Consider the following 16492-nt stretch of genomic DNA (forward strand, 5'->3'; position numbering starts at 1 on the left):
CCATGATTGACCACTGTTTTGATCTATGGGTGGCTATGCGGAAGTCAATTGAGAAAATATGTAAGCTGTATTGCTGTTTTGTAGACTTCCACGTAATGTTTGACCTAGTAGATCGGAAGTGCCTATAGGAGATCTTGAGAAAAGATGACATCCAAGAAGGACTTCTGGTCATAATGCAGGAGTTACATAGAGGGAATTTGGCATCAAAAATAGCAATCAATAATGATCTAAAACAGGGCTGCATGCTGGCCCCTCTACTCTTTGCCATATTCCTAGCCGATCTGTGCTGGAGGTAGATAGAAGTGCAAGCCCAAAAATGATCGGAAAACAGCTATCATGTTTATTGTATGAAGATGATCTAGTAATCCTTGACCAGACAGAGCTGGGCCAACAAAGGAAGTTAAATGCATCTAGAGAATACTGAGTGCCAAAGATTTTAATTGTACATTTGGATACATCTAAAACATTATGCTTTGGAACAAGGGATCCTAAGTGCAATTGGTATTAGGGCCCATTAAAACTAGAAATCGTGAATGAGTACAAATACCTCAGCATCTGGTTTGACAGGACCCTAAAGCGGCATACGTATTTAGAGGCGCTGAAAGCAAAGTCCCTTACATCGGTATGTGGCCTGAAAATATGTAATCAGGTCTATACAAACATGTCCAATAGACCGCTGATATAGGCCTACGGTGCGATGATACCCCCTCATCTACTTTACGGGGCACAAGTACTCTACCTAAGTGGTAACTGCTGTTGGAATTTTGAGCAAGGGAAGTGTATAAAATCCCTAATGTCGCTGCGAGGCTCATCTATGATCCAGGCAATCAGATTTGAGCTAGGGATGACATCATGGAATGTACAGGCTCAAGTTATTATTATTTATTATTTATAGAATTTCTATAGCGCACTATCACCTGACAGGCATCTTGGCGCTAGTAACACAACGACCATAACGACAGGGAAGGAGGCATAGAATACAGGCCTAGTTCGTAGGGAAAAGCCAAGTTTTTAATTTCTTTCTGAAAGCAAGAAGATCATCATGTTGTCTGAGTGCAATAGGTAGAGTATTCTACAGCCTGGCCGCAGCGACCCCAAATGATCTACCCCCTGCTCTAGCTTTTTTGAAATGGGGGACTTTTATAAGCTTGCCCCCAGAGGAGCGAAGCATTCTGTTAGGAACGTACCATTCGAATTTTTTCTGGAGAGAGACAGGTCCTTTCCCATGTAGAGCCTTAAACACTAGGCACAGGGACTTACATTTAATTCTCTGTCTCACGGGGAGCCAGTGCAACTCCACCAGTGCTCCAGAGGCAGAAGACCTCCTCGGCCAGACTAGTACCAGTTTGGCCGTGGCAGATTGCATCCACTGTAACCTGTCTAAAAGGAATGAGGGGGATTCAAGGAGCAAGGCATTACAATAGTCCGCCCGACTAAGGATCGTACTGCGTGCTATCAGGACTCTGGCTTGGTGGGGTAAAAGAGGAAAGATCTTCCTCAGCGAATGAATAATAGCCAGGCAGAAACTCACCACCTTCGCCATGTGTGCCTCCAAGGAGAGGTTGCAATCAAACGTTACCCCCAGGTTACACAATGTCTTGACCGGCTGTCCAGGATTGGGGAACTCTGGGGGCCAAAGGTTCCTGGGCGGCCCTGCTGTGTGCCTGCGCACCTCAAAATGCATCATCTCTGTTTTGGCTATGTTGAACTGTAATGAATTCTCCCTCAACCTCGGTGACATGTCTTCCAAACATCCATGAACCCCTTCTACTGAGATGGACTGGTCTCCCTCCAGGGAGAGAATGAGTTGCGTATCATCAGCTTAGTTGATGACCTTGATGTTAAATCGCTTGATGATCGCCAGCAAGGGTCTCAAGTAGACATTAAAAAGAATTGGGCTGATGGCCGAGCCCTGAGGTACCCCATGTAGAATCTGAGTGGAGGCAGATTGGTAAGGGGGAAGAGAGACTGCCTGCTGTCTCCCTGAGAGAAAAGAGTGGAACCACCTGAGGGCCACTCCAGTCACTCCCACCTCTCTCAGCCGGCTAAGAAGGATGTTGTGGTTGACCATATCGAAGGCGGCAGACAGGTCCAGCAGAATCAACACTGCTGCCTGACTCCTGTCTACCCGCCCCGAAGCTCATCCATTACGGTCACCAATGCCGTCTCAGTACCATGAGCCGGTCGGAACCCAAACTGCTCCTCCTCCAGATGTTTAGCCTGTTTTAAATGCGCTGACAGTGTGCCACTTACTACCCGCTCAACTATTTTGGCCGGGAAAGGGAGAAGAGATATTGGTCTAACGTTTTTAGGCATTCTGAGCCAAGGGAGGGTTTTTTTAGCAGTGGCGTTACCAACGCCTGCTTCCATTGGCTTGGCACCACCCCATCTGCAAGAGACTGATTACAGATCTTACACAGTAGTGGGAAGAGTTCTGCCACGAACTCCTTCCAGATTTTACTAGGCAGTGGGTCCAGGGGAGAGCCAGACACGATACTGTCTGCTAACTTGTAAAAATCCTCAATCTGTAGAAGGGGAAATTCCGAAAGTGCCCCCAGGGCAACCTCCACCGTACTGTCACTCTCTGCCACCTCACCCATGTCTTTAGTGAGGGATAGCTGCTCGTTCACTAATTTCGACAGAGAGGATGTCTTCTCCAACTCCTCAATGATATTAGCGACTTTATCGCAGAAAAAGTCGGTGAGACTATCGCAGAGCCTCTGGGATGGCAAGAATTCATTTTTACAGCATTCAGGTTTAGTCAGGCTGTTAAGGATTTTAAAAATGCAGCGAGAGCTATTTGAAGCCCTGAGTATCATTGAGGCAAAGAAACCAGCCTTCGCTCTCTTGATGACCTTTCTATATTCCACAATCTTTGCTCTCCAAGCCTTTTTATCCTCCACTAGATATTTCCGCCTCCAAGTTCTCTCGGCCCGATTACACTCAAGCTTTAGTTTTTTCAACTCCTCCCCAAACCAGGGGGCAGATGGCCTCCCCCTGCTCTGAAACGACTTGTGGGGCGCAAGGGAGTCCAGGGTCAAAGTGATCTCTTTACAGAGAGCGTTGTAGTTCTCCTCCACCTGGGCCTCCGGCAAGAGGCAGTCTTCCACCGAGAACACTTCCCCAAGACTTTTCATCTGTACCATGGTCCTCCTGTCCCTGCCCACAAAGTTCGTCCTCTGCTTGCCTTCCCTTATGTCCCAGCTGGCCATATTCAGAAAGAATTTGACCAAGAAGTGGTCAGTCCAGTCCATCGGGAGAACATCCCCCATATATAGCTGCTCATCTACTGCAAAGATGAGATCTAGCATATGTCCCCCTGAGTGGGTGGCTACAGAGACCTGTTGACGCAGTCCCAGCCCCTCACATGATTGGATAATATTGGCCAGACCTATGTCAAGGGAGCCATTCGGCCAGAGGTTAAAATCACCCAGAATGAATACTCTCCGGTGAGTAGCCGCCATATTAGTAAAGATTTCCAGCAAGAGTTGCTGCTGCAGCAAACTAAAAAAGCCCGGTGGGCGATAGCAAATGATCCCTGTCAGAGACTAGCCTAGCTCACTCTTAATGGTGAACCCAAGGAGTTCAACCCCCGTGACCAGGTCAATGTCAATGATCTTTAAGTTCAGGGCTTCTCTGTAAATTAGCCCCACCCCTCCCCCTTTCCCCTCCAACCTTGGCTTGTGCAATATTTTGAAGCCCGGTGGGCAGGCTAGTCCAAAATCAACCTCGCAGTCCTGCCGCGTCCAGGTCTCGGTCATACATAACACCTCCAATTCGTGAGCTTCTATTAATAACTGAATTTCAGTCCTATGTTTAGGTAGGGACCGAACATTCAGCAGCCCACAGGGGATGTCCTTAGTCAGAAAGTCGGACAGAGGAGCTGCAGTTTCTACCAGACCCAGATCACCTCTGCTACTAGCCCCTCTATTAAGGTTATGCAACGCGGCAGACAAGTACCTTATGCTGTTTCCCTGGCCATGGGTCCTAAATGTCATGGGAGGGGCAGCCTGCCCGGCGCCGTGCGCGTCCTTAGCGTGGACGGGCGCAGATGGGCTCGCCTTTGGCGAGCCTTCGGCGCGCCCGCTGCGCTCGCCCGCGGCACGCTTGCAATTCCATGCAGCTATATCCTGTGCCCCCTCCAACTGGAACGCTAGCTACCGGAAGGGCGGGACCAATCGCACGGACGGTCCCAGCCAATCGGAGCAGCGTTAGGAATCAGACCGGGAAGAGACAAAGACTCCAGCGACCTCAAGTTGCCCTGTTAAGGTTTTGGAAAAGATTGGGACCGGGAACAGACCAGGGGCCGTATTACCGATGACTGGACCAACACTAAGGGGTCGATTCCGATCCGGTAAAATGCGCTCCTAATCGTCGTACGGAGAGTTTTTTCCCCATACGAATCGTACCCGTAGACGTCCCGTACGTACGACGAAGTACGATCCGTACCAGGTGCCAAACTCCGTACGAGTCGTACAGGACTCCGTACGACTCAGATCTCCGTACGAGTTTCACTCGGAACCGGCTGTACGCGACATCACTACGGTTCGCGGCTGGTTTTTACGACCCAGCAAGTACGATTTGTGTCGGGTACGCGCCGTACGACCCTTTTCCTACGGGAGCCGAAAACAGTCGTAAACACAGAGTTCATGCCGAAACAGGTACGGAACGCCCCCCCCCGGGTACGGCACGTACCCCCCATGATCGCAAGGGTACGCGCCGTACCCCTGTGATCATGCGGGGTACGTGCCGTACACCCAGCGTACATGGGGTACGCACCGTACCCCATGTACGGTGGGTTTACGGCACGTACCCCATGTACGCTGGGTGTACGGCACGTACCCCGCATGATCACAGGGGTACGGCGCGTACCCCTGCGATCATGGGGGGTACGCGCCGTATGGTGTGTAGGTGATCGTGCGCTTTTACGTACGAATCGATGTGTACCGTACGAATCGCGTCCAGGTCGGCCGATCGGAATCGTCCGGTCGTACGGCGTCCCTACGAGTCGTATGGAAACGGCTCCGGATACGATTCATACGGACGGGGATTTTACCGGATCGGAATCGACCCCTAATTGTCGCTGTGTGCCAGAGTATGTCTGTTTTTATGTGCATTTGCGTCTGTGCGCTAATACAATCTGTGCACAGACGCACATAAACACAGAGTTCAAAGTCTGCGCCAACATCGCGCCAGCATTACAGACCGATCCTATATAATGCCATTCGGCACATACTCTGTCAAAACACAATTGTGGACCTGGCCTAAGAACTAGAACCGCTACACTTAGACCTAATATCAATCGATGACTGCCATAATATTATGTGCAGTGAAAGTGGTGTATTTTCCAATGTCTGTCTGAATAGGTCTCTGGTTCTATATGAAAATAGTTAAAACATGTTCCCAAGGTGTGCAACCCTACGTGGACTAATCAGAAAAATAAATACTGCCAGTGAGTGACAAATGGTGATAGAAAAAATGTGAGAAGTGGTAAGGAGTGCCTCAAGGAAACAACACCATTGGAAAATACACCACTTTCACTGCACTTAATATGTCAGTCATCGATTGATATTAGGTCTACGTGTAGTGGTTCTAGTTATTAGGCCAGGTCCACAATTGTGTTTTGGTTCTAATGAGTGGGGGGCTGACCTGGTCTATACTAACACCCCTTGGACTCCTTAAGGAATTGAGCACATCGTCTGTCACACAGCGACAATTACCGCTGGTGCAGTCATTGGTAATACGCCCCAGATGGTCTCGCAACGGTGTAAAAATTAGATGCAGTATAGTGATTTAAAATGGGCCAAAGAGACCAAAAAGAAACTGTATTCTGTATGTGGAACCTGAAGGTGAGAATATGTCAATATACATTACAAGTAAATGCCACTAAGAGTGAACTCTGATCCCTAGGGAAGGAACTGTCTAGAAGGGAGGATGGGGAGTATCTGAGAAAGAGGAAATCGGTACAATTTATGATGAATAGTTGGGCTAATGAAGCCTGGTATCCATACCTGGATACATTACTTAATCATTGGCTCTGTTGCGAAGTATTAAGATTGAGAATTTGTATCAACCCTTGGATGATAAATAAGAGAATAAAAACAGAAATGATGCGATCTGATGGCAATTGTACATGTATGATAGGTACAAAATGTGACATCCTGCACATATTAGTAGATTGCTCAAAAGTAAAATGAGGAAATAGTTTTTATGTCCCATTGTTTTTAAAATATGGTACTGTATCCCAGGCACACGCAGTAGAACTTCTTGTAGATATGCCTAACCTTGACATCGCAATAGCAATTGGGAAATATATGAATGCCGTAAAAAGGTATTTTATGGAAAAACGAATTTGAAGATTGTAAGTTTTGATGGAATTGGGATTTAAACAGCTTTAACTGATGCAAAATGCTTAGATAACATTTTTTAGATATTTCTTAATCATCATAATAACTTTATTTCGACTTTTACAGTCATAAAAGCACACAGGTTAAATTCATACATATGTAACTTAAATTCCGGTGGTTAAGAATTACACTGTAGTACAGAAATACCATCAATAATCACAGAGTAAAAGACATTAGTCGTTTTTGGTCCCAGTTATTTTTTTTAAAAATAAGTTAATATAAAAACCATTTAAGAAAGTTATTAAACATTTGGATGGGAATGGATAAAAAAAACAGTCAGAAAATATACTGCTCAGGACAACAGTTCTAAGATTAGACATCAATTTCTAGAAGGAACCATCGTTTCAACCACATTGCCTGGAGAAATTTAGAGATAACAGTCACAATCAATAGGTCCATATCAGATTTTGAAATCCTGAATTTGGCAAAGTAGTCCCTTATGCCCAGATTCCTACACATTTGAATGATCCATTTCCTCCTAGCCTGATTGTAGGCCGGGCAGCAAGGACCACATGGATTTCAGTTTCCTACTCCACATGGCAACCAGGGCATAAATAACAAGCCTCATCAAACCACTTATTTTTTTTTGCGAATAGTGGTAGGGTGCCAAATCTAAATTGGCGGAAGAGCCTCCTAGTAAGTGGATATTTCTTAATAGGAACTCTTATAAATGTTTTTTATAAATACTCAATTATTTTACATATGAGTGTGACAATAATGTATATATCGAGTAATTGTGCAATTAGGGGGCCGATTCCGATCCTGGAAAAATGCTGTACAAATCGTGGTATGGAGCATTTTCCCCATACAACTCGTACTTGTAAGGAGGCCCCTACAACCTAGGAAGTACGATCCGTACAAATAGACGCACTCCATACAAATTGTAAAAAAGACCATACAACTCGTATATACAAGCGATTCCGATTCGGATTGCTCTGTACACGACGTTCCCATGTATTCCCGGCAGCAGTTTACAACCCGGCAAGTACGATTTGTACAAACGGCACTCCATACAGCTCTTTTTTTACAAGAGCCAAAAAGTGCCGGGAAAACCTTGTACGACCCTCTCATGTACACGTCGTACACCCCATGAATACAGGGGTACGGTGCGTATGTACGGTGCTTACGGATGGCACGGAAAGTGGGGTACGGTGCGTACATACGCGATGAAGGGTTACTGGTCGTGTACGCAACGTACAAGCACCGTACGCCAAAATCGTGTATGTACGCACCGTACCCCAAAATCGCGTACGTACGCACTGTACCCCAAAATTATGTATGTACGCACCGTACCCCAAAATCGCGTATGAACGCACCATACCCCAAAATCGCTTACGTACGCACCGTACCCCAAAATCATGTATGTACGCACCGTACCCCAAAATCGCGTACATGTGCACCATACACCAAAAACACGATTTTGGTGTACGATGCGTACATATGCGATTTTGGGGTACGGTGCGTACATACGCGATTTTGGGGTACGGTGCGTACATACGCGATTTTTGGGTAAGGTGCTTGTACGGTGTGTACAGGACCAGTACCCCAAAATCGCGTATGTACGCACCGTACCCCAAAAATCGCATACGTACTTTGCGTACATGCGCGATGTTGGGGTACGCACCATACACACGCCTCGCATGTGGGGGGACCCCTGTATGCCTCATACCCCTATACGACCCGTACCACGGTATGAGTTGTACCCCCAGAACGAGTCATACCAGGGTACGAGGCATATAGGGGTTCGCTTCGTTCCCCGGTACGAGTCATTCCCCGTATACAGGCCATTTTCCAGACAAATCGTATGCTGACAACCCGGTACAAATCGTACTTGACGGGTTGGACAGCCTTTTTACAAATTGTATGGTCTTTTTTACAAGTCCGTGTCGTACAGCTTTTCCCGATCCGATTTGTAAGGATCGGGCCGATCTGTATGTATTTTTCCCATACGAATCGTACTACACGGGTTGGAAGGGACTTTTACAATTTGTATGGAAAAAAATACAAATCCTATTTGTATGGAAAATAAAAATCCAGGATCAGAATCGGCCCCCTAGGTAATTCAGTGTATGGAAATCTGCTCTCTTTTCTTTTTTTTCTTACAGGGTATTTAGCTTAATGGTAACTGTTCATGATATTGTGATGATTTTAGATTATTTATAAAAATGTCATGATTTTATGTTGTTTAAAGACCAGTGGTCTAAATAAACGCTACTTTGAGTGACTGGACACTATTAGTTTTATATGCAATATGCACAAAAACGAAACATGGTACATGAAATGAATACGCATATTTGCACACTAGTGAGCAGGAATGAAGGGGATATTGGTTGGTCGATATGCACAAAAAAATTTCACACCAGTACATAGAATTGTATGAGTAATTGTTTTGTACTAAAGTATAAGTACTGATGATTGTAAACATTTTGAGGATTTCAATTGAAGTTCCACAAAAGCAGAATCTGTTTTATGAAGAGTAAGCATAATTGCACAATAGTGAGCAGTAATTAAGGGGGTTTGAGTTGGTCGTTACGCACAATTTATTTTTACTGCAGTACTTTGAATTATTGGAGTATAACGTTTTGTAGGATAATTACAAGCACTGTTGGTTTTAATAATTGTATTGATCTTAACTGTATTTTATTGACATTGTTTTTATTAACTGAATAATAAAACTTTACTTACTCTAAAATCTATGGGAAGCAACAATATTTTCACTCTCAATGCAGTTGTTAGATATTTTTACAATAGGACTTTTTTATTAGTGATTAAAAAGGCTAATACATAGGTTGTTTTTGTTTAGAGATTAAAAATATAATCTTGGGTATAACGTATTTTATTTTGGTTGTTTTAAGGACTACGGTCATCATAAACGCATGTTTGAATTTAATTTAATTGAAAAGGTGCTTCATGAAGATAGACCATCTCTGGTTGTGGACCTGCAGGCCCACTTCCCTCAGTGACTGGAACTTGCCTGCGCTGCTCTCCATTTAGTTTAGTTTTCACAATACTCAAAGACCCTGCGCTGAGTACTGTATTTATTTGTCATCATGAAGTCGAAATTTGCAAATAAGAGTGGATGGAAATGCCATCGAGAGACCAATTATACTTATTACATACATATTGATGAAGGCGGTTTCATTACAAGTGACACAGACGACAGAAGCTGCCATGAGTTATGTACAATTCTTCACATTTTTGATTATCATTTTCAAGTTTACATGATTTGTAAAACGTTGAAGTGAGACATAATATGTTTATAGAGGAAGAAGACTTTCATGTTATTTTTTTCTGCGTTGACAAGCTATGATTGACTATTTATTTTTAAGAAAGAATTGAACGTTGTGATATGTGTTGTTTTGATATTTGTTTTCACAGTTCGTTTTGGCTGTTCATCATAATACTGATCATGCTGGGCTTTTTTGTCGGGGTGCAATACCTCCCACTCTTTCCTGAAATGCTTTCGTGTGCATAGTAAGTAATAAATAATGCCATTTTGTCTGGATAAACTGTTATATTTAGAACGTTTTTAAAGTGTTTCATTTATTAACATGATTTCTCCATCCTTTTCCATCTTTTTTTGCAGTCGAAATGAGACCAAAGGCCTCTTTGACATTGTGATAAACTACTCTAAGTTGCCACAGATGTGTTCTGATTGGTCCTCATTAGTTCTATTCCCTCAATTTTAGGCCCTTGCAATAATTCTGTATTAGATGCATTGAATGCATTTGACACGTCTCAAGGCACTGAAGCCATAAAAATAAACTTCCTTATGGAAATACCTGTCGAAAAATGTGAGCTATTATCTTACCTCCAGTATATATGTTAGTGGTGAAAGCAAGCGCTCATGGGGGCATATTATCAAGGGGGCGATAGGGAATTATCGGCGATTTAGCGGACGTTTTCGGCCGCTAAGCGGCGATAATTCTATCGCTCTATTAGCAAGCTGTCGCTAACAGCAGTTAGCGACAGTTTGTAGGGGATAGCGAGCGGTTTGGAACCCGCTTTGCATGTCAGCGATATTTATCTCTAATGACATGAAAAGTGGGCTACCCAACCTGTTAGCGACTGAAAGCAGTCGCTAACATCGCTATCGGCTGTTACCAACACAGGCGTAGCGATGGAAATATTCGCGCTTATATCTCCAAAAACTAACGTCGGCTCAGACCAGTTCTTAGCCATAATATCCAATGGGAGGTGGATATAATGGCTAAGACCCTGTTAGCGATAATGCGGGAATATCGCTGTATTCTCAATGATATTCACGGATTTTGCCGCTATCACCGGGAATTTTATCGCTTTTGAGATAAACGTTGCTAATAGCACGTTATCTCAGCTATAAAATCCGGTGATGCGCGGCAATAAAAAAATTGCCAGTAAGCCTACTTAGTGATCAATATCGCTATTTGTTGATAATATGCCACAAGGTTTCTAAAAGAAGGCAGCTTCCACGCCAAAGGATTTGACACAGTTAAATGCCATGGGGACACCACTGAGAACCATAGGCACCAAACCAGGATAATGGAGTATTATTCTTTTTTTAGGATGGCGCAACCAAGCTGTATACAAGAGGTGTAGAGAAAATTGTATTTTGTAGGTAGGATGGATTTATCCTTCCACTGATGGGTAGGAAGATCAGGGATTTTTTCTTGACGTGTTCACAGAGCTAGTGTAGACTTTGTGAAATGAAATGCAAAAGCTTTTTGCTGCGTGGAAGAATATGATAAACATACTTTAGCAGCCACTGCAACCGATGGAAATATGTTAAAGCAATATTTCCATCGCAGTTTAGCTCGCATGAGGGATTTTATAATAGGACCTTCTCCATGTAAACCAGCTCAAGTCACCACTAATAAAGTAGTGTTGACAGTACAAGGCAAGATGTTATCCTGCAAGAAACAACAAGCAAGTGAAGTAGAGACGGGATCGCCTGGAACAGCAAGCAATCTGTTTATAGGTTTATCTACCCGATCCATTTAAGGAGAGAACATATGAGCTGTTGCTTCTAGACCACTGAATAACACAGGTCCTAACTTCGGTCATATTTACAGCTCATATTTGCAAACCAGAAGACCAAATACATGTAAACCAGTTCAACCACATTTCAGAAGTACAAACACCTACACTTTATACGCAATCGAAGAGATAAATACAACTCAATATGTGCTGTGGCCTAACCTTTAGATAGCTTTTTGAAATCAGCCTACGAGCCTTTATTTGACCTTGCTAGTGGGTTCCATTAGAATACGTTCATAACTTTGGCCATTGAACCAATTTAATTTCAGCAGTTTCCTCCCCATGCAATTAGTTATTTGGATAGTCCAGAGAAAGAATTTGTATTACTGTTGACTTGCTGCATCTCGTAGATATAGAAATGGAGGACGCATGCTCTGGCGAGATCCACAATGGGCAGAAGGTAAATGTCACTGATCATTGAAGAGGAGACATTCCAAAGCAACTATCTGGAAGGTAATCAAGAGATGGTTCCTGTCCCACCCTGATGCAGTTCGTAAAACAGATCTAATAAAAATATACCCCATAGGGATACCTTACACTATGCAGGCTAGGCTATTGGCAGTACCCCATTTTCAATAGGCAGATGGGGGCATGAATATGTCCAGGTAGAAGACAGGTAGTTGCATAAATACATTTTGCAACAACAGGTTCATGACATTCGAAGGAGCTATAACGGCATTTCATGCTAGTTCAGGTCAGATGCTGCATTTTAGTGGTGTCTCAATAGCTGCAAGAGACGCCTTATGCACATCCCCATGGGAAACAGCCTTTACAACGCAACCATTACATTGCACTACACTTATAATGCATGCGATGTAATGCAATGCGTTGTAGTGGATGTTGCGGTGTGAAAACTGTGTTGCAAGTGCATGCATTGTAAATGAATGCAAATGTATGCGTTGTAACATCCTACATTTTGTGCCCATTGGCACCACACATTCAATTTGATGAAAGCAATGATGGATCTGCAGTTATCCAAGGGCATTCACAACACTTTCCATGGCATCCAATATAAAAGGTAAACAGCAAACTAACAGAGTTTGCAGGTTGGTGCTCACAGAAAAAAAGTAAGTGCCCAGCAATCCCAGGCGTTGCTTAATAGAATACAATGCACAGGATGTAAGTAAAGGCAACAAATCCAAAGTATGCCCAAAATATGAGATTTCTGGGCCGAAACATTTAAATATGGCCATGTCCGAAATGTTTGATGTATACTGGGAAAGACTTGAATATGTACGCCCATGACACAGGCCTGGGAACCATATTGGAACCAAAGGCCCTTTGGAACAAACGCTGTTCATTGAAATTGAGCTACAACTTTTAACTTGTTGCTGACAAGGGTAGGATGGATGAGCACCGATTCACTCACAATGGAGTAATGAATTAATGACGGACAGGAGGGGATACTCACAGAGGAAATGTATATGCAGCAGATATTATCATATCACAGAGTAGAGGACGTTTTTCAAAATGAAAAACTGTTATGAAGGACTTGCTATACACACTTGACACAATATCGCCACAGCCAGAATGAATTGCATGATACAGGCAAACAAGGCTATTTTGAAATGGCTCACTGGTAAAAATATGTAAGCTAAGCACGGATTAAACAACAGAAGGGGAGCAACGTACATCAGGGAAAATAATCCTAATAACTGGAATTGCAATAGGAGGCAGTTGATTTCACAATCAGTAACTTATTGTGGGCCCTATTAATCCATCATAGTAGCCAGAATACTCATTGTAGAATTTGACGTGTGCTCTTTGTAACTACCCTTGAGTCTACAGTTATCTGTTATTGATGATTTTTTTTATTCTGTAAGTGAAGATGGATAGGTTATTTGCTTACAACCCAATAGGCACATTACAGGTCACTTTAACGAAAAATGTGGAAAGCATGGAGCACTAGGAAATAACACAGGTGTTGGAGGTAGACTGTCACTGTTAAAGCCATTCGTAAACTCCATTGATCAATAATCGTGCTCGCATGTATTTGCATATATTTGCATCCTCCACAAGGGAATTTCCAGAAGATCACAAAACCAGTGATATTTGCAGAGATTAATCAACGCATGAAAGGAGTGTTATCAAGGCTATCAAAGGAGGCATATTTGAATAGATTAGGCAGCACAATTGCAAACATAAATTAAGCCATATTTACTGCAAAAAAAAACTTTATTCTAGAAAAGTTAAGACATCATAGGAGAAAAATCGACAAACGAAAGGTGGGAAGATAGCAGGAACGATTAACCAAAATGTGATGGAAACAATGGCACTTATTTTCCTTTGCGATCTGAGTGAAAAAAAAGGGAAATTTATGCAAACAAAGGCCAGAAACAAGCTGCACCGTTGAGCAAATATTTTTAATACGTTATTTTAAAGAAACACATTCATATATGTCCATGTGAAATTAAACACATTTTTAATAAATGTCTGATAGAAGCTAGCAAAAATAAAATCAGATAAAGAATTGTGGCCAGATGAACTGCACCTTAAGATAATATGTGAAGTTAGGGTCATAGTACCCTGACATTATACTCTCAGGAGGGCCAAGAGGCCAACATTTGTTTTGCCCAACTCAAAGCCTCACAGCTGCACTTCTCATTGGTCAATCCTTGACCCAGTGAAGGCTGAATTATGCAAACTCAATTTACCTAACATCCCATACGAAGCTGGTGTCCTGCCTCCAGCTGATGCAGCTAATTTTGGGGTTTCCCATACATGAACACAACAATGATAATTGTTCAGATGGCAATATACCAGAGGAATGCCGTAAGTCTTCACTTTGATGTGTAAAGATTTTGCCCTTACCTCCCCAGCGCTGTGGTTGGTCACAGGTTCCGCTGGCTCCTCTGTGGCTTCCTTAATCTGCCGTCTCCCGCTGCACAATGATCATTTTTAGTTCGAGGACACAGTGGCATCCTGGTGAAGGGCGATCATTGTCTTTCCCCAAAGACATCGGCTTGAATTGGACCCACCCAGGGGATTGTGAGTACTTTCTGTTCCCACATGCAGGCCTCTTATAAAGTCTGCATGAAGGGGAGTTATAGTATCTACAGTGCTCCTTAACACCATAATGATATATTTGTGTTTATATTCATACTCATTAAAAAAAACATAGGTTTTAGGGGTGTTATAGTTAGCTGGACATTTCACTCGTACAAAACCATTGAAATTCCTCCGTTATAGTTAGTTGTAATAACTATAACTCGCGCGCCCGCAATCCACTGCTGATGATGTCACATATTGTATCATTCATGACATGGTCGGTGACATCACTGATGACATCACTGATGACATCTCAAATGGCATCACTGATGACATCATCCAGTAAATGTGCTTTGGTTCAATATATAAATAAGTATTATATATATATATATATGGAAATTTGCATTGAAGAGTGAGTGGAAGTTTTAGTGCCTGTATGAAGAATTTACTAGTAGTGTGATTAACTGTCTAAATGTCTCACTAAATATATGGGATAGTGATTAAAGTGTGTGAATATCTAAATGAATCTGTGTCTTATTGTGTAAACTACTACATAAGTTGGTTACTACCTATGTGAAACTCAATATTAGTTTTTAATTAGTTAAGTGTCTATTTGTATGGGAGAGTGAATGTATCTGTGGTTGTGTAAGAGGTGTGTGACTGTCCAAAGATGTGTAAATAGTTGATTTAGTAGGTATATGACGTTAAGACTGCATGTGAAAACAGTTGTTTGGGTGAGTGAATATCTTTATGGGTGAGATGATGATTAAATATATATGTGCATGCGCGGCCGCCCGTGCATGCGCATTTCTCACAAGAAATGCGCATGCACAGGCGGCCTGGCATGCACATTTGGATGGAAGAAGTCGGCGCGAAACAGAAGAGGGAGCGCCGGGGCACCGCGTATGAGGTAAGTGCCTTTAATTTACTTTTACAGTATTTTTTAAATCAAATTAGGCATGTAGAAGAGGGCGGGAGGGAGGCGGGCGGCCCTAGTGGGGCTACGCGAAGTGTGTGGGTGGGCGTAGCTTCCTGCTCACTTCACGAAGCTTCGCGTAGCCCCACTACGCACACTACGCCCACCCTTAGTTTTTTCTGTGAATTTCAAAGGTTTTTTTTCAATGACAATTTTTAATCTATTTATTTTGAGATTAAAAAAAAAATAACATTACATACTTTTTACATAAATTGAAAAAAATAGTTTTTTCAAAATATTGAAATTCGATTTTTTTTGTTTTTATATTTCCGCGTAGGGTGTGCGATGGGTGCGTATTTTCCTGCGGGATGGCTTTGCGGCCCGTACGTGACTTCAAGCACATATGCGACATGTACGTATTACGCTACGCAATGGTCGCGCGTTTCCGCATGACGTCATATACGTGTTCGACGCAGTGGGTGTGCGACTCCCACGACATTTTTAAATGTCTAAAAATATATATATATGTATTTAATATACATATTAGGGCAAGAGCTAATCAGAAAAAATATTTTCTTTTAATAAACTTGCATTACTTTTAAATGCAATTTCGCGAAGTTGAGTAGGGTGCTTGCTGCCTGTGCGCAGTGTGTGCGGACCCCATGTGACCTGAAAAAAAGATTTGATTGGTTCATAACTTTTCCCATTGTAACTATTGAAGAACCCCACCCATTTCAGTCATTCTTCTTGGAGCTTCTGTGGAGACAGATCTCGTAGCTGAGAAGAACTTCTTTTGGATTATTTCTTTTCCGATATTTTCCAATTTGAGGACACAATGGCTTCAGGACAACAGCCACCACAAGAATCAGACCATTCTTCGGACGAAGAATTTGTTGTGGACCTCCATGTCCAAAAAGTTCTTCCTCAGTGGTGTGGAAGTTCTTTACCTACCCTGAAGGAGAAAAGAAGGTGAATGCAACAAAAGTCACTTGTAAAATCTGTGATAGCGTTCTTTCAAGAGGCAGTACCAATAAGAAGTACTTGTGCAAGCACTGCTAGTATGTACAAGCATCTTAAGAGTCTGCACCATGTCAATCTGTCTCGGGAGGAGTGCAGGAGACTACGAAACAACCCTCCACCTGCAGTGCTAAGTACTTCTGAGAGT

The 16492-nt window shown here is 42.9% G+C and overlaps 1 protein-coding gene across 3 annotated transcripts in view; it reads left to right on the plus strand.

Moving 5' to 3' along the window:
- LOC144761783 (MFS-type transporter SLC18B1-like) overlaps positions 1-16492 on the plus strand; it is a 1350585-nt gene that overhangs the window by 728288 nt on the left and 605805 nt on the right. For all 3 annotated transcript variants that reach the window (XM_078647026.1, XM_078647029.1, XM_078647027.1), the window contains exon 10: positions 9786-9881. In XM_078647026.1, the coding sequence (XP_078503152.1) occupies positions 9786-9881 (96 nt within the window). The remainder of the gene's footprint in view (positions 1-9785; positions 9882-16492) is intronic.

Source organism: Lissotriton helveticus, chromosome 6 (assembly GCF_964261635.1).
Source record: "Lissotriton helveticus chromosome 6, aLisHel1.1, whole genome shotgun sequence".
Lineage (NCBI taxonomy): Eukaryota > Metazoa > Chordata > Amphibia > Caudata > Salamandridae > Lissotriton > Lissotriton helveticus.